This window comes from Vespula vulgaris, chromosome 4 (genome assembly GCF_905475345.1).
Source record: "Vespula vulgaris chromosome 4, iyVesVulg1.1, whole genome shotgun sequence".
Taxonomy (NCBI): Eukaryota; Metazoa; Arthropoda; class Insecta; order Hymenoptera; family Vespidae; genus Vespula; species Vespula vulgaris.
In genome coordinates, this window is record NC_066589.1 from 3,876,234 (window position 1) to 3,896,652 (window position 20,419).

At 33.9% G+C, this 20,419-nt stretch overlaps 1 protein-coding gene and 1 long non-coding RNA gene across 6 annotated transcripts in view; one reads left to right on the forward strand and one right to left on the reverse strand.

Moving 5' to 3' along the window:
• Positions 1 to 1,174, reverse strand: part of LOC127063424 (neurotrimin-like) — a 120,191-nt gene extending 119,017 nt beyond the window's left edge. Inside the window, exon 1 of one of the 3 annotated variants that reach the window (XM_050993215.1) lies at positions 483 to 1,174. In XM_050993215.1, coding sequence (XP_050849172.1) covers positions 483 to 618 — 136 coding nt within the window. In that variant the 5' untranslated portion in view covers positions 619 to 1,174. The remainder of the gene's footprint in view (positions 1 to 482) is intronic. The other 2 variants (XM_050993218.1, XM_050993217.1) reach the window with 2 other exon arrangements.
• Positions 1,175 to 15,804: 14,630 nt separating this feature from the next.
• Positions 15,805 to 16,541, forward strand: LOC127063426 (uncharacterized). Of its 3 annotated transcripts, none has more exons than XR_007781346.1 (3): positions 15,805 to 15,899; positions 16,142 to 16,301; positions 16,428 to 16,541. It is a non-coding gene; the product is annotated as an uncharacterized LOC127063426 (long non-coding RNA). The 3 variants fall into 3 exon arrangements; XR_007781345.1 differs by having other exon boundaries at positions 15,821 to 16,028; XR_007781344.1 differs by having other exon boundaries at positions 15,829 to 16,024.
• The last annotated feature ends 3,878 nt before the right edge of the window (positions 16,542 to 20,419 follow it).

Here is a 20,419-nt window from a genome sequence, read left to right on the forward strand (position 1 = left end):
ATAATAGCACGATATAATGATACTAAAATATGCATGTAATGAGTCGGCAAGTATACGTGCGGAATGGACTACCTCGAAAATAAAATACGATATTTCCAGTCGGCGAAGTTATCAGACACAGCGTGCGGTACGTGGCGAGTTAGACACATGTAAAGGTAGCGGTTGGAAAATAGAAAAAGAAAAAGAAGCGGTTGGACCGACGGAAGCTTTGCACTGTTGGCATGAAAAAAGAAACAACAAAAAGAAAAAGAAAAAAGAAAGAAGGTAAGAGAGATAGAAAGATTAACAAACTAACAAAATTTTTAGACGGATACCGTACGTATAACGCCATGAATGATAAAAAGGAGGTAAAAATAAAACGAAATAAAAATAAAAGAAGACCGAATAGTCGTTTGACAAAAAAAAATCAATCTTATCCTAAGACTTAAAAATAATTTAGAAAAGAGAATAAATATAAATACATCGAATGGTCATTCACTCACCGGAATTTAAGGAAGAATTATCGGTTCTTGCGCGTCCAATCGCCACCACTATCAGGAAAGTAATCGTAAGGATACGAAGACAGCCGAGAGAATCTTTCATTCCCGTAACACGTTTCACGCTACGTTCACCATTCATCGCGAACCGCTGTCCTAGCACGTTCTTCACTGTTCATCGGCGCCGTAGAAGAAGAGGGTGCGCGACCTTCATCCCGACTGAGCGATCGCGCTCTGCCGAGAGCAACGAATACCGCGTTTGCTCGTCTCTCCTCCGTTCGCGCCTTCGCATCGACCCCCACCATTCCAGCTCCTCTTCAATCCCCACTACTACTACTACTTCTACTACTACTACTACTACTCTACTACTACTACTCACATTTTAGAACCCTTGATACGCGCAGTCGCGACAGAGTCCTTGCCGATTCTTGAGCTTTATCTTCTTCTCTTCTTTTTCTATCTATCTTTATCACTCTCTCTTTCTCTCTCTTTCTCTCTCTGTCCCTTGTCCCCTCTTCAATCCTTTCTCGACTACCATCATCACCATTCACTCTTTTTTTTCCATCCTTTCTCTACGTTCCTCTTTGTGCTTTGAACCACCTCACTACTCACGTCTGCTTTAATCTCTCGCACTTATCTCTTATCAATAGATGATGATTAATTATCGCACAACCCTATTCTCAGCTCTTGCTCGTCAGCGAATCCTGGCACCTGTGGAACTTACCCGTAGACAGCCCGTATCCTCTTCTAACTATTTCGTCAGGACCAATCTTTAAAGTTTTGCTTTCATGTTTGAGTTATATTAATGTTAAATGACACCGTGACGAATTAATAATAAAATAAAAGAATTTCGTTAAAAGTGACGAGAATTATTATCAAATTCGTGATATTGAGTACAAATTTATCGAATAAAACTCATTAGTTCATTCGCAGATTTGTTAATCTTTGTATCGATTCTCTAATTATTAATTTATTTGCATTATTAGCATTTTTCAAATAAAGTAGAGATCTTTTTTAATTATTTTTTTATTTATATCTAATTACGTAAAAATTTCGTAATATCATAAAAATAATACCTGTTTAAACATTTTGTTTGTTCGTTCGTTATTCTTTATTTCTCTTATATTTTTTCTTCTATTTTTGTTTCTCTCTTCACGTAACAGTGTATAATAACATTTTATGTAATATAGAACGCTTTTAAGCGTATGATCAAAGTTATCAGTAACGAATGTTTATAAATTCATCAAAGATCAGTACGTACCGACTTAAAAAACTTAAATCATCGTTCAGAATAAAAGAAGTAATTTTATTTATTAGTAGAAAGATTATTCAAAACGAATTTCTCTAGTCATCGAGGCAAGATCATCAATCATTGACTCATCCATGTAATGATTCGTTTGATCCTTCTGTTCTACGACAAATTGGAAACACCTGTGGAGCGCATACTGAGTGACCTTTTAAAATTTACGTGCTTCGACTTCACGGTGAACAAGCAGAAATGGCTTCATTAGTCTCACAAGACTTTTCTTCTATTCAGTAATAAATTAAACACGATCAACCTTGCTTGTTTCCAAGTTATGTAGTATCGATCGCTAGGCAAACAAGTACCTATTTGATAAAATACTGTAGTCTGTACGAATAAATGAATGAATGAATGAGAAAGTATAAAAGTAATAAAATACTGATGCTGGACATTGGATATGGATGAATATGTTGCAAATGATTATTTAATTTCATATAATGTAATACGGAATGCAAATTGCCATTTTCAAATATGAACGTGACAAAAAAGAACGTTTCATAAACATTAAACAGGAACATAGAGTTGCTTTGAAGATTTTTACACTCCTGCTTAACTTCATAAGAAGTATTCGATTTTGATTATAAAAGATGATGTCGAAATAAATTCCCTATCTTTTAATATACGATTTTCTTTAAAATTAAGAAAATATGAATAATAATGTGACTATTCATATTCATAATATGAATAATAATGTGAATAATGTGAATATTCGTCTTGTCCAGGTGCACTGGACGATGCTGTATACGATGATCCGTATATAAGTAAGATTGGTTATCCCGTAATTTATACGTCAGTCTTATTTCTGTTATCTTTTTAGTAGTTACGATCAACGTATCCTTTCGTAACCCGAGTTGCTATATTATAAATGTAAGCCATGAATTCTCCTGATCGCAATTCTTTTATCGATTTTAATGATTAAGATCTTGTTCAAAAGATAAAAAAATTTTTGTAAAATTTCAAGTTAAAGTTATTTATAGAAAATTATTGTCTTTCTGCGATATTTGAATATAAAAAGTAATTTTTTTTCTCAGAACTCGATAAAAGTCATTTCATGTCGTCAACTTTTACTTTTCAAATGAGTCAAATCGAATCATCAAAAGTGAACAAGAATTACAATCAAAGAAGAATTTATAACGTAATCCCATACAGATGCAATAGTCCTTTATAATTTCGTAAAGAAGAAAGATTATGTGCGTGTGTGTGTGCCAAAGTTCTCTGGTTTATACCAACTTCAAATGAGACGTCGATTCCGACTCGACGCATATAACCGCAAAGTATTAAATCGCATTCGACTTCGGAACTAGGTTTCGTAGAAAATAGCCGAAGAGAATGGCCGACGTGGTTATCGATCGTAGCCACTATCGGAAATAATTTAACGCTTCTGTCAGATTGTGATTAATAAGGCGCATTGTGAAATATGATCTCCACTCGCGGAATATTGGCTCAAAAGACAACGAACGAAAGTCGTATTCGTTGATGGAGCACAACATACTTCCGATAAAGAATCGCTCTAAATATGATTGATGTGACCGCGTAACGAGCCGAGATTCGAATCTCTTCTTTCTATACATTTTCCCGTTATCGATGTACATGTAACTGTTCGTGCGCGCGAGCGCTTACTCCACTCGCGACAGCTATGCAAATTCCACGCGTGGAGTTACGATCCTCTCCGATAATTTAGCTAACAAATTCTGCGATGCACTTAATGACTGTGATTAGCTATCATCGAGGGCCGTGACCATCGTTATTGAGGTCAACTCTAACGGATATCCATTGATGCTCGTATCGCGTGATTTCAAACATTACTACGAGTAACTTTTTCATCGTCCCGAGTAATAACTACTTGCAGAAATCTCAAGCGTATATCATAAATAAATCTCTATCGAAAGAAGGTGGTGCAAATGAATTCTTTCTCACGATTATTCTGATACATACGGGATGAATGAATAAGTAAAAATAATTTAGTATATATAATTTAAAGTGGAAAAGTTTGAGGAGAAAGTTTTACTAGCAAAAAAATTCTTTCGCTCGAACGACTTTCAATTCAGGAACAATTGAAACTTTCATCGCGCAAAAAAATCGGTTGAAGCTCTCATAACCATGCTTTATAAGCAAACATAAACGTAGAAAAAAATGACGTTCCAAGGCGTGGATTACAATATCGTGGCATATGGATAAAACGACAGAAAGTGGATAGGTTGTTCTCGCAGTTTCTTAGGTTGGGAGGCGTGTCTGTGAGACGGTAAGGCGCCAGAAGACACACTGCAATTGTAGCTTCCAACTTCTGAGGACAGTGTTGCTCCGACCCATTCTCTCGTTTCCTTTTTCTCTTATCTCCTGCTACCTTCTCCCAGCTTCTTCTTCCTCTTTCCTCTTGCCTCCTTTATATCTTCTTCCTTCTTCTTCGGAATAACGAACGGTACCTCTACCGGTTGCAGTCCAGCCTGCAATCCTGTCGTTCCTCTCTTTCACGACTACGATGCTACTAAAATCCGTAAGATAATCGCTATTTTCCTATCTCTCTTTCTCTTCCCTCTCCCCTCTTCCCTTCTCCTTCTCATTGTGATATCGACGATCCTCGCGCACCTGTGGATTATGGACGAATTAAGCAAGAGTTCGTTACGAGATTACTTTCGTTCCGAGTTTTTGCTATTTTCCTAAGGATAATGTTAGTATATATCTATGTAAAATAAAAGGAAAACTGCTTTAACCGAAACTATAAATTAGACAAAATAATTTCTCAAATATGCTTTTAGTCTTAATATTTGTTAAATAAATGATTAATGTCGATTCGAAGTCCACACTCACGTAAGATTCGATATTTCATTATATCATATGTTAAATAAAAAACATCAATATATTCGAGAACAAAAGATAAAACTACAACATATAATAAAATGACACAAGTACGAAATAAATTTAATGAGGTGCGATTTTTGTCTTATATTTACGTGTTCCCATCAATATTGGCCAAGCAGCTTTCTCAGTATCAAACAACAGAGCTTTCGTTCGGCCGGTATTGGTCAATACAGACTATACCGAGTAGTTGGATAAAACAGAACCCGAAGCATTACGAGGGTACAAGAACTCATTTCAAGAAAAGACGTATCTATCCACCACCTTCGAGTTCACCCGAATAAACCGCTATATTCTCTGACAGAAAGTTGAGAAACTCAATAGAAGGAATAGTCCGTTTGTTTCTGTGTCTGGCTACGACATGCGTGAGAGGAGAACCGGATAACGCGTTGAGTACGCCTGAAAATTCTATCAACGTCAATTGCTTTTATATCATACCACACTTGAACTCTCAAATTAGTTTAGATGAACAAAGACACCAATGGATGTACTGCTATTTGACCGTACTCTAAAAAATCTTATTACTCTAAAGATGTTCTATGTCTCTTTCAGAATAAGACTTTATAAAATAGAAAATTTAGGACGATGTAAATGAGAAACTCGAAACAACTTCAGTGTTCTCAACATACTACGCGTATATACTTCTTGTGAAGAGGCAATCTCAGAGGTACTTTTGGGGCTTCACCAAACGTGAAAAACCACAAGAAAAATAAAATAGGTAAAGTATGGTAAAGTTAAAAATGTTAAAGATACATTTCGTAGAAACTTGCCCATTTTGTTTTCAAATAGAACAAGAGAGTAAAATCATAAATAATAAATTAGAATTACTAGAGGATCAAAAGCATAGCTTTGCTAAATAGATAACGTATCTGAGTGATCACAGATTATAAATCCATCGATATTTTGCAAAATGCAGTTTTGGTATTGTATTGTCATAATTCCTAAAGTACGAATAGAAACGTACGAATAGAAATGTTATTCTTCCAAACTAATAATTTTATTCAAATATCGCGTGAATTTTCAAATAAATTTACTTATAAAAATTTAGTTTATCTTCTATAACATATCTGTCCAATCAAGGATATTTAATAAATTTTTCAAACTCAAACTACATAACATGATAAATAATTATTTGCTCGACAGAAACCGGACAGAGACAGCGGTAAATCTCACTCGATATCGAAAATGAATTTCATATCACGAATACCTAAAAATATCCTAAAAGTAGGACGTTCCTCCATTAGAGGCTATAAATGCCCACGAAGATGATATCAATGTGTCCAGAGTGTCCGAGTTTCCGTAGAAGTCGTCCTCTGGGATAGGACGGAAGTGCCTCGTGATTGAACGGAAGAGTCGGCGTTTCAGAGAGAAGAGAGTACAGTACCGAAGAAGACATAGTACCTGCATACATATATGCAGCGTAGCATCTCTCTATCAGTAAACAAGTGCATCCGTACAAGATGCGTAGAAAGGGTCTGCTTCGATCTGCTTCGATCTACTTCGATGACACGAAGAGTACTTTCTCTCTATAGAGAATGCCGCATTCACTTGACGATGCCTAGACTAGCCACGATGTAGAGAAGCATATCACGAGCCGGTACTTGCCTCCTCTTTACCTTCACTATAACCAACTCTGTTTCTCCTCCTCGACCTCCTCTCTTCCATTCCTCTACGACCACAAAGTTACATCTACGAAATTGCGTTTGTCAACAGTAGCTAATTGCCACTGGGAATGTTGTTCAACTACGAAGTGACGTATAATTAGAGGGTATGCTACCTTCGGGAATTGAATTATAAATTATTTTGCACGTATAAACATATCTCTCTATGGACACTCTAATATCCTAACCTACGTCATCGATTTAGATTTCGCGTTCTTCCTATTTCGATTCTACTCCGAAGCACGCGCGCTGATCTCCTGGCTATGCCTTCGAACCTTCTAGCGCGCACGTGCACGCAATTATTATTCGCCACGCTAAACGCGACGGCAATGTTTAACGTATTCGCAGCGGTACTATATGCTAAACATGTATGATTACGTATGGCTATGTATGTATATGCTAATACTTTGGCTTAAGTATCACGATGTTCGGGAAACGTCGTAGAGAATTATGTATGTCGATGATCTTGGTGTTCGTAATAATTCCCTTGCCATTAACATTCTCTCGCCAACTTAGTTAACTTAATATTATCATCATGTTCGACCGTAGCTACGAGGTTAAATTTTCTGGAATGTTTACAACACGATTGTCGATAAATAATGCTTCCTTCTAAAACGTATCATTAACATAAATTAACATATAGCTTATAATCTATTTATAGATAACAAAACCAACAATCTGAATATCCCCAACTATTTGATTCATTAAACATGATTATTAACCTTCTTAAAAATTTCAAGATTCTTATTCACGAAACAGTTTTTGTCCAATTTCACCAATAAATTATTCTTTTGTGAAATACTTATCGAAGTAACAAATTAAAATATTTAGAACTCGGATCTTAATATATTATTTATTTTATAATGGATATTACACTTACCTTTTTTTTTGATAACAGCGTGGTACCTTCTTACATCATTTCATAGACGACAAGGAGTGCACTCGTGAGCCCGGAAACGCACTTTGCTTTCTCCCGACTCTCTTCTCATTTCACGCTTTCATCCTCTCGTTCTCTCTCTCTCTCTCTCTCTCACAGACACACACACACACACACACACACACACACACACACACGTATGTACATGTTTCATGACCCTTTCTATTCTTCTATCTGTATTCTTCTCTCTCTCTCTTTCTCTTTCTCGTTCCCTCTCTGACTTTCGTAGTATATACGCGATCTAGTGGTTAAGTTGAGTGGGTGACATAACGAGGTTAGCAAGGAATGCAAGGACAGGCTTTCAACGGAGTACTATCTATAGCGATAACTACGTCCTCTCATTCCCTCTTCACACAGCTATCACCATCTTCCTCTTTCTCGTCCTCATCCTCATCGTCGTCGTCGTCGAATGTCGAAACGTCGAGGATGGTACAGCAGCATCCTTTTCGACCGTGTTTCACCACGACTTCAACCGTTTTAGTTTCAGCAGCCTCCTGGAGCTTCTTCCAACCCTTCTCTTTATCTCTCTCTCTCTCTCTCTCTCTCTTTCTCTCTCTCCTTCTCTATCTACCTATCTATTTATCTATCTCTATCTTTCTCTTACTCTCTAATAGTACTATTATATAGTCTAATAGTCCGCTTGCCTTTGTGATTTAATGACTTGACCTAGGACACTATCTACTCATGTGAGTATCTACGACATCGTATAAATCTTTCCTTTTCTTTTTCTTTCCCCCTTATAACCTAACATATACGTGAATTCGTACATTCGCTACCATTTGAACTCTCTTTCTTATTTTCACAAGTATCTCTACAAATGAATTAAAAAAGAATATAAACCGATTACATATATATGCGCATACGTATTTCTTACGTAGTAGAATCTAATACTGTCGAAGATTTATTATATACGAGAACTAATACTTTCCGATACGGCAACTTCAGTATGAATTTTCGAAGTTGAGATTTTATATTTTTATATTTTTTATATTTCAACTCCTTATAAAAATTACAAATTTTGTCTCGGTCTATCACTGACGCCGATTCGAAACTTTATCGGAACTAATACGATGCCCTTCCCCGATTTTACGAATAAAATAGAATAAAATTTTATTTAAGAGTGTTAACGATCTGAACTGTAGCACATGCTGTTACCAACTAACTGCTTTGCTTCTTCCTTTCGGTCTTCACGCCGTACTCTTATTGTTAATACCCATTTGCTTACTCATTCACACGTCCTTGCCAGAGGACTCGCGACAGCGTCCAAGGTTGAAAACAAATAAAATAAATAAGAATGGATTTCTTTGTCGCAATAGCGTCTTAATTTCCGAGAATTCTACACTCGGTCGTTCTAGAAGGACGTTTGTCCTTAAATATTTCTAGAATCCTTGTATGAGTCATTGTTGTTTTCTATGAATGGCTTTATGTATTATACCATTTATTCATGTATTACGTAAATAAACTCGTACACTAGCCGTGGATGTTTATTGATTTTAAGCACAACATTTTAAATAAAATTAATTCAATACAAAATTCACCTAAAGTTATTATCACCACCGTAATACAATTAATTAATCATAGCAACAAATATATGTAAACCCTTCTACGCTATTTAAGTTTTTTTCTCATTTATACCATCCTGTATTATATCACTATGTGAGTCCAGTTTGACGATATGGAGTAAAAATAACATGGATTATCGAGAATAGCTGAAAACTTAGTCATCGTTATCGATCGTTAAATATTGTAAAATATTTCTACTTGACTCCCTTTCTCTCTCTCTCTCTTTCTCTTATTATTTATGTATTTCTCTCTCATGGTCTTTTTAGACGCGACATCACTGATAAAAAACTAGAGGATGATCATGAGAACGCATACTGTAAAATCGTCGATGAAACGACACTCTTGAAGCTCGAAGAGAAACGTGCTGCTCTTTTCCACCCTCGTTTCGTTTCAAGAATAAGGTTGAATGACTACAGACGGTGCTTCGCGAACAAGAAGTCATTTAAACGCTTATGACTACTTCACTGTGATACGAAAGTCAAATGCAGTCCTGTACCGTTTTTCACCCTCTAGATTCCTATCTACCACCCTTGCCACAACAGTCAGCTCTGTTGGTAGTTGTGACACAGTTGACACGGCTTTTCCACTTGTATACCATCTCGACCCCTCTTTTCTACATAATGCTTAAACGAATAACGGCGACTCTTCTCGTTTTCCTGCTACTCTTTTCACTCTCAATCGTTATACAGGTTGTTGAAATAAGGATTTAGGATTTGGAAGGCATACAATACTCATTGAATGGACTAAATAAAAAATGCTTAATTAAAATGTACCAAATATTGACTTTAATAGAATAATAAATGATTTTCAACCTTGACAGTCATAGTGACTTATTTGCTTTTTTCATTTCTGAAAATTATAATTTTCTGATGTTCAATTGTTCAATATATTTGGATTAAGCATGATTTACTTATTGTTAGTTTAAGAATATATATATATATATACTACTGCATCATTTTTTTTAATGTCTCATATATGTATATCGTTTAAATATATCTTTCAGTATCTTTACATTATCAGTATCAACATTATTTATTTATGGAATACTACACTTATATGTTTTACCAGCATTCTTTTCATCACATTCGTGAAATTTTTATACGATTAGAAGGATAATATATCGATTGATGTCTACATCAATAAACTCAAATGAAGCAAAAGACTAATATAAAACAAATAGTTGTTTAATTCAGTTCTTGCTCGTATCTTTTCTTCTTATCGCAAGTTCTGTTTTAATTGTTTATTAAAGAAAAATTTCAAAATGTTAATTCGAAAGTAACATTTCGAGCATTATCGAGAACAGTAATTGTTCATGAAATCTTTTTCCATGATTTTCCCCAAGGAGGCAGTTACAATTTTTTACGTATATTACATGCATGCAGCGGCGTCGGTACCGTGAAAATGTTTACAGAATTGCTGATCGCAAACACATAAAATAACATGACGCGTCCATGCATCCTCGACCGCTGCAGGATAACCGCTGGTCTGCAGGATAACCTCGTGCCGGTTCGGCTATAGTTTTGTTTATTTCATTTTGTTTGTTGAACGGTCCGATGCCACCAATTTCGAGACCCAATATCACCGTTAATATTGATCCGCGTAGAGGAGTAAAACAGAAATGGCGATACTCAGCAACGCGCACGGGTACAATTATATCTAGCATGGGATTGTGTACACGGAAAACGAGAGAGACACGAATAGGGGCAGAGGGAGAGAATGGGAGGTGAGAGGAAATTTCGAGTCGGTACGTTCACCAAACAGACATTAATCTAGGTAGGTAAATCTGCGAAGGACGTATTGCTTTCAAACAAGAGAAATAGAATTATTATTATCTGCAGAAGATGTGACCTCCCCTCTATCCCTGACTTTCCCTATCTAACTCGATGAACATGTTATGCGTTGGGATAGGAGAAGGGATTTATTGCATCCAAATTCAAGCGATCTTCCACTCACTTCCAAACATGAATAAGGAAAGACGATAATATTGTGTAGGCAATTTTCATCTTGCATGAATGCACATGATCTGCAATTTTCTTCGTAAATATATTTCTTTATTTCCAAACGTCTCTATTGAAATTGAAAAAAATGTACTCTAGCTTATTGATATAAGTAAAATTATCACTAATCAAAAGCTCAATTATCTTTTCTTCGATAAACGGAATAAATAAATAATATTTCAATCACGCTCGAGTAGATTTTTGTTGGTGGTTTGAATGGTACGAGTTATGAGTATCGCTGAGAATAGAATAAAATTTTACAATACTCGTTTCTGAAATATTATCTGGAAGTAAATTCTATTGCTATTCTCTGTAAAGTTTACAGATTTGAAGCTCGAAACAAAAAGCTTTTCACAATTGTTTTAATAGTGACGCAGAACGATAGAATCCGGGAGGTCAGCAATGGCGACAGCGATGTTTGTGAAAAGAGGAGAAGGAATGGAATGGGATAGAAAGGATGGACTCTCTACGATAACGCATGGTTGGTTTACGTATGGTAGAATGTGTAGAAGCGCGAAAAATCTTCAATCAATACATTTTGAAGAATGAAAAGAAAGAGAAATTCACAGCTTCATGGATTATTATTGAATCGCATATGGTGAATCGTTCAACGCGAATAAACGAACGCAATGTGATTTTAAACGAAATGTTTGATAAATGAAATGAGATTTTTATATATCACTTTTTTTAAAATACACTAATATATTATTATAAAAAATTATCAAACTATTTTAACAAACGTACGATATTTTAGAAAAACAGTTTATATTCTATAAGTGAAATCTTTTGAAAAAATGAATGGTCCCTCCTTTTATTATTTTAAATTCTTTTATATCCTTTAAAAAACTCCAGATACATTATTCTCTAAAACAATGGCGGTATTTACACAAACAATGTCAAAAATACTTATCGTAAGTTATAAATGAATTTCAAACGAGCCATCTCTGTCATTTACTTATATACTTCATAAATAATTGTCATTAATCGTAAATAATTTGCAATTAGTTAGAATTAGTTAGAATTACAAGAAATAAATAACGCATGGTGTATATGAAATATATTTTATATAGAAATGAGCGACGTAATTCTAAACTGCTGCTGGATAAATAACAAACAAAGAAACGATCAAAAGCTTGAAATACACTGAAAGAGTTCGTCCATAGCGTTTTCAACATGGTCTATGATGCGTTACTGCCGCTAATTTCTCTCTCTCTTCCTCGTATTTCACTTCGTATTTTGAAAAAAAAAGAAGAAAAAAGGAAAGAGAGTAGACAATAACGAAAAAGAAGGAGAGGAAAAACGCATGCGCTAGCCAAAGAGAGATAGAGGAAGAGACAGAGAGAAGAAGAAATCGATACTCGAATATATTGCATTTCTGACCAGTCGATTTTCCGACGAACTGGCACAAAAATCGGCGAAGTGGTAATCGCTTCCATTGTTTTTGATTAAACGAGTCACTCCGAAGAATTAAATCAAATTCTTCTATTCGATTGTATAAGATCGATCTCGAATTTTTCGGAAGTCTACGAAAATGACAGAAGAACTATTGACGTGGCTATTCATTTCAAAGGACCAATTCCTTTATTTATTAACGTACGTTATATTGTGAAAACCTAGGAGAACTACAAACAATCGGTCGCGTCACATTCTTTGCAAAATCGCAAAAATCCATCTCCATCTTCATCTAACATCAGTATTTCCCAACTTATTCTTCTTCGTCTCTAGCACGTTTCAGTTCAAACGATGATAAATCTTTCGGACAGCTTATCTCTGCTTCACGTTGGGAACTTATTAAAGTGCTTGGTAGCCAATGGCGATGAACTTCGTCGTTAAGTAGAATCAAGGAAAAGAAAAATAGTTTCACAGTTGTTTCAATGAACATATATGGAACGTAAGAACGTAGCTGTGAAACGTGGTATATTCTCCTGAGTAAGTAATATGAAGAAAAGTTCGTTCAATGAGTTAAATCAAGAGAGTTCAATGAACAAATTCGAGTAAGCTAAATTCATCGAATTAGAAAAGCAGATATAATAATTGCACTTACGCGTTTACATTTTTGTATAATACAGGTATAATCGAGAATCGAACAAGAGGAAATATCGGATAAACCCATTCGATCTCTCTAAGCAGCTTTCCTCTTCTCCCTTTCCATCAAAAATCATCATTTATGTAATCAACTACGTGTCTGTGAATATCAAATAAACATTTCTAGAATGCATTGCGCCTGCTTTCGATGCGCTCTCTTCGTATAGATCATAACCACCTACTTGCGGTTTTAGTCTAATGAATTGCGATTAGATCCAACCATATTGCCGCATGGGAGAAACAACGCGAGATAAGGGACTATTATCTTACCGAGATGATATTTGCGTGTGTGTTTCCCATACCTATGTTCATGAGTAAGAAGAAAGAATAGAGAAAGAGAGAGAAATACGTACTATTTGCGAAATAAACGGCGAAAGGAGCATTAGTCTAAATACGAAAATATATGACTCTGTAATAGGAACCGTCGCATCGAATAGAAACGCGAAAGCACACTCGAACGATTATATCAATGATTGTCTTTGATGATTTAGTTCTTAATTACATACGAATGCTTTTGATGAGACGTCTTGAAAAGAGAAAAGAGTTTTAAAGATTAGTTGGTAATTATAAGGGAGAGAAAATAAGAGAACACGAGAAAGGAGAGAAGATTACTACGGTTCATACTACGAAAAGTTGGATAATTGCTATTGGCATTTAATCTTTTATTATAATTATCACGAATACAAGAAAGTCCTTTCAGTTACTACGGTAACTAAGGTTGTTACTACACGTAATACTAGAATGATAATAGGTCATATTTTCGTATTATAACTCTCTTACTTCCATAATTTATCTTAAAGAAAAAAAGCTATAAAAGTAGCATACTTTTATGAAAGAATTTATAACTCTGATTATACGCGTAGATCACCGACAAATTATTTTACTATCAAAATTAAAAGTTAAAAGAAATATTAATGACGTTGTTCGACAAACAAATCCGACGATAATTCAATTTTTATGGGTTAATACCAAACACGTTTTTGAATTTAAATAACGATCAACGAAACGTTTTGTAAGCAAAGAATTGAAACTCATAAAATCGTTAAAAAATCCTCATAGATTCTCCTTAAAGTAGCAATTAATTTGATAATAATTAAATATACATTTATATATTTGCGACATTTATGTAAATACTTGTGTGTGTGTATATATATATATATATATATATATATATATATATATATGTTTGTGAAAATCATAATAACGTTCGATTGGGATCAAAACAAAACGCTGAGTATAAAATAATGAACGTATCGAGCTAGACTATATGCATGCTGTACACGCAGTATTAATGCACCATGATGTGATAAGCACCGGAAACTGAGAGCAAGGGAAGAAGAGCGGACCCGGAAACTGGTACGCGTGCAAGTGGGCCAACATGAATAATGCAAAGCGGCACGAGAGACAGCTCGACTGCGTACAAAATCGGAAAAGCTATATGGTCGACAAAAGCGAATTGACTCTGTCTTTTTCCCCTTTTCTTGTTTCTCCCTTTCTTCGTATATACATACACACACACACACATGTATATCTATATGTATGTATGTATGTATGTATGTATGTATGTATGTATGTATGTATGTATGTATGTATATATGTATGTATGTATGTATGTATGTATGTATGTATGTATGTATGTATGTATGTATGTATGTATGTATGTATGTATGTATGTATGTATGTATGTATGTATGTATGTATGTATGTATGTATGTATGTATGTATGTATGTATGTATATTTGTATGTATTTATCCAGTCCCCTCCTTTTACCACTTGCTCTATCAAAAAGTTTGTTTCTTCTTTGCCGGCGCTGATGTCTGCCGGGTCTCTAATTGCATCTCGAGAATTCAAGGGAGTAAAATGGTATAATGATACTTGACGTTTTGATTCTCTTTTTCAAGAGCATTCACTTCATCGTCATCTCCCTTTACACGCACTCACTATAGTAATGCTCCTTGGAAAAGCTTTGCGAAAAGTCAAAACCGAATATACCTATAAGTATATATGTACCTATGCTTATGTATGTCTCTTACGATGGTATTCATTATAATTAATTCGGATCTAACAAATTTCGTTCATTCATGTACAGATCCAACTCCTAAGTCTAATTATCTTCTTTGCCTCTAACGTAGCGCATGTCTTCTGTTATACACAACTATGGAACCATTTTCTAGAGAGTTCTGTTCGCATGATCTAAGTTACATCGACTTTTAACTAGTTTGATTGTTGCTAAACAGTTAAACTACTTAACATGAAAGGCTCTTTTAATCGTTATATTTTCTTTCCTTGGTAAATTACAAGAATTTAAATTTATTTGAATATTTATTTGGAACTTTTCAAACAGTAAAAAATTAAAATATATAATATATATAAGTTTATTTTCCACGCACACCATATTATAACTACGATTGTAATTATCTTTTTAGTAATAACAATAATAATAATTAATTAATTCAATAACGTAATTTCCATAAACTTGCAATCATAGGAAAAAGATTCAAAGGTACTTCACCGCGTTGTGTTTTCCCACTGAGAATTATAGATTTACTCATGCGAAGTGGTATGCAAAGTCATCGAAAAAGCCACAACTGAAAATAAAGGAATTTACTCTGTGTGTACTTTTAATGGTAACTCCCGTTGCCTACGCCGCCGTTTATTATCGACTACTACTATTGCTGCTACATAAACATGCATACTGCGAATAGAGAAATGACGCAATTCTATATTTTTTATTACAAAAATAGTCTAAGTCATCGTGCATCAACATTGACTTGAGAGCTGCGTATTATAGATAAGAAGGCATGTTCTTTCCCGATTACGTTACTCCCTCTCTATTCCTGTCTTAATCTCTCAATTTTACTCTTTCTTTCTCCCACGCTCACATATATAGATATATATTGTACATCAATTTATAAATAAATACGTGCGGCGATATATAAAACCTCCAAGACCATCCTTGTCTGTTTTACTGTACAATTCCGATTTCGTAGTAGACACAAGTGAATATATTCTTTTCATTGGTAATTTTTTTCAGACGAATATATTATTAGAAAAAAAAATACAACAATTTTTGTAATAATAATAACAATCATTGTCATTCTATTATCGTTGAAAAGATCAGTTTAATTTCTACAGTACTCTAGTAGTAGGTAAACTATATAGATAGTTTAAACTTGTTATGTAGATGTTATACTATCTATCAAGTTAAAAGTTATTTTATTTTTAACTTTACAAACTTACGATCTTCATCTTCCTTTTATAGATCACTAGCCAAGATGAAACTAACAAACTTTCTTGTGATCTTGATGTTAGTAATATTGGCAGTTTGTGCACATGCTGCTCCAAAGAAGCGCGGGTTCCCTCAGTTCCCTGGCTACGGAACATTCAATCCCAAGGGCAAGCTGCCTGTACCATTTCCAAAAGTGAGTCGATCAATGAATTCTATTTTAATCGAAGAAACAAAAGAAAAATGCTAGTCTTTATCAAGAGTATTATCTGATACTTATTATTATTTTTGAAATTTATTCTTCATTTTGTTATTGTTACAGTTCTAACATCTGAGACACGAAGGGATGATTTATTACTAAAATAATTTGCGATTGATAACAACAATTTGTCTTTAAAAAATAAATGGTATAATATAACGAAAAGCTGTTAAATAATACTGACTTATGTAGTTTATTCACATGTCCCTTTATAATATCTCAGTAAATAGAATGGAAAGCGTAAATTCTTTATTTAAAATGGTATTCGTACTTATTTTAAATCACGTAATAAAGTACCTCTGAAATCCTTTTCACTGTCGCATCCATGACATTTCAATTTTCTAGTATCATAGTGATATGTTTTTAAATTCCTGCAATACGATAAAATTCTCGAGGATACTTAACCACGTAAGGCGATCAAGACTCGAAGAAATGTCTAAAGAATTTAATTCAAGAGGCATTTCCCTTTTCGCGTAAACGCAACCTATTTCAATTAAATCTTTACTCAAACGGAAAACTATGATTGCAAGAAGAAGTAAAAAAATCATCGTAGGTGCTTCCTATAAGATGTAAGCCATGTTAATGGAAAACGACTTTTCCTCTTAAAGTCTCTTATCGATAATGTAACTTTTACCGTAGCTGTTCTGTTCAAAGATAACGAACAATGGATAGTAAATAAAATCGATAGAGAAAAAGAAAAAAAATCGAGAAAGTAATTTCTAGGAACCTCTGATATTATGTTTTTCTTTTTCTTTCACTTCAGCGTAATACTTTGAATTATCTTGCAAAAGGGAATGATAAATCGAAGTTCCATTTTCGCGGTATATTTTTACTTAAACTATAGATATACATTACGCATTTACATATATATACATGTACTAGCCAATATGCGGTTGCGCCCAACATTTCGTGCAGCCTTCGCAAAATAATGTTCCCAAAATTGCATAACCGCTGGCCTTTTCCTCGTAACGAATACATACATGTTCGATACATTACTCATAATTACTCGAATCGTCAATGGTAATAAAATTTATTGTTGAATGGAATTTTTTATTACAAAAAAATTGATGTTTCACAAATACGATGGTAATCCTTTAAAAAAAAAAAAAGAAATAAAAAGTATAGATAGATATATTCAATTTATGAGTGTAAAAAAGAATGCTTGGATTTAATTTAATCGATAGATCTTTAATATCGATCAATTTTTATTTTGGAAAAAATGATACGATCTTTAAAAATTCGTATGTATAAGCAAAGATATCGAGTTGCCAGTGACCAATATAAGAACAAGAATTTTGCTGGTATGTGGAATACAACGCAGGACCAATTCGAAGTCGTTTACTCGGCGATACGGAAAAGCTGGATAGCATCTGGCGAGAGGGCAAAGATATTTTCTCAATGCCGGTTCCCTACTTCCACGAAAGTCACTTCTGAATTTTCAGTTTTTAGAGAAAAAGGAATTCATAATCTTTCGCGAACCAAGCAACAAATTGATCCAGGAAAACGCGTTCGTGAAGCATAGGAAACATGAAATAGAATAAATCGACCGGAATTATCGTTTCATCCTCGAATACAACGCATTCTGAAAAATAATTTAGTTTTTCGAGAGTGCAACGCTAGGAGCACACTTTGCTATTATCGATACTCATCGTTCGCTCCAATAGTTTGTTAAAAAATATTTTAATGGAAAACATCCTGGTTTTAATAAAAGAAGGTATTAATAAAACTTTATATTTTTATTGTGATCATTAATGCGATACTTTTCTCTGCAACTAAATAATATTTGCAATATTACATTTTTATAATATATAAAAAAATATAGATATGATACTTTTCTTTAATAGAAGTATACAGATATTCGTTTTTTTTTAAATTATATTCTTAGCTCTTGTTTGTACTTATATTTTATATATTTAAAGATTTATCTAATTTTCAAATCATCGGAATCAGTGTGTGAAAAGAACATGAATATTTAGAGACAGGGCGATGGAGTGTACGAAACTCGTGATTGGCCATCCCAACCGTTCTCGTGAAGATATTTTATAGCACGCTTGGGTAGTAATGAAGCTGTTTACATGCGTTTAAGAAAGCATCTCATCGAGGGGCAGATAATTAGAGCACCCTCGCTTACGTTCGCGATAGGCATTATTAGAGGTAGCTAAATGCAACTTTGTTTGCCCCGTTCGAACAATGGATCGTATTCGTTATTTTCCTTATTATCAGTTAAAATGTGCATATGCTGAGTTAATTAACGCTTTCTAAATGAAAAGAAAATTTATTTAACTATAACCTCGCAATATTTAAAAATTCATGAGTTTTCTCCCGATACGATAATCCAAAATAACTTATAATTAATGCCTATCTAATTTAACTTTACCTAATGTTACTTTATACGTTTCATTAATTTTACGTGTCAATAAAAATTTTCGTTTCATATATGATCACTTTACTTTATAAAAAAATAAATAAAACAAATTCATGCATCGCCATGCTCACAGCTATATGAATATGTATCAGAATTAAATCGTTAATTTTATACTAACATAGATATTTTATTTTTCCAAAAAATATATAATACAGAAAAAAAATTTTACTTTAGTTTATAATCTCTGGTTCATAAATCTGTTCAATCTGTGAATTTATGTAAAATGTAGAGAAGTAGTAGACGATTGGATCGCGTAAGCTCGCGCGACCGTGCAAGCTCGAAATGTATAGAATTGGATACATCTGTTTGGAACACGTCGTGGAAATGGGCGGTGATTGCATTGAACTGTTAAACGATATGTTCCTCTGATAAACGTTTTTTAGTCCAGTTAATGTGTCGTTAACCGAAAGACTACAAATCGAGCACTGTTAAAGTAACTGACGTGCGATTAATTAAAGTAAACATTCTATGTGAGTTTTCGAAATTGAGATTTATTTTATATCAGACTAATATTTAAAGTACAATTTCGAACACGACACTGATCGATAGTAGTTAAAATTGTTATTTTATTATACACAAGCAACAAAAGATTTATTCAAGTTTAGGATGTATTCCAACGGATTCTTTAATTAATAATTTTTATATTGAAAAGGCTATTCCTATAAATTATGAGGATTTAATCTCCCAATTAATAATATACAAAATTATCTTAGTAATAATAGTAACAACAGTTTTTGCGGCATGTCAACAATGATCAATATATTTTCTTTTTTTAATCATCTTGCTTTTTAAGCATACGAGGACTTCTTAATACCTGGGTCTACCCCATGGACCCTTAGGTATTTTCGGAATAAACGGTCCAGTTCCTGGGAAAGTAGGAAAAGTAGGCTGTCCCGGTCTTGGGTTCGCCACTGGTGCTCTATACGACATGACGGACATTATTGCCATTAAAACAGTTATGATCAGAAGAGCCAACTTCATTTTGGTTTTTAAGTCACTTATCTTATAGAGTAGATTGTTCCAATGATCAAACTATAAAATATAACATAGTATTGTTATTGTAAAATATCATAACAAATCATCACAATTCTTTAATTTTTCATTACTTTGTGACAACCTGAGTTTACAAACGAATTTTAATTACACGCATAACATCATTATAACGAACTAATCGTATTAATTAAACATGCACGATATTGTTAGTAGCTGCGTATATTACACTCCTTTTACGCATATTAGCGTTATCGAAGCACGATAATTTAAATTGTATACTGTTAAATTTCATTTACACGCAAATTATTGCTCGCATACCGTGCGAATTCTCTGTAACACATAAAACCGTACTCCCTACAATCCTACACTATTATTAATACGTAAATCACGAAAGATGAAAGAACTAAAGAAATTGTTCTCTTTTACGCACAATATAATAAAATAAAAAAAAAAAGAATTATTTTGTGATAAAGATAATAATTAAATGCTCTTACCTCGGCACTCTGTTGAGAGTCAAAGAATTATGTCTCTAGATATGACGTCTCGCTTATATACAACACGAGTTTACCAGTGTGTAGGTTACAAAGAATGAGAGATAGAAGAAGAGAGGGAGATAAAAGAGATGAAGAGAAAGAGA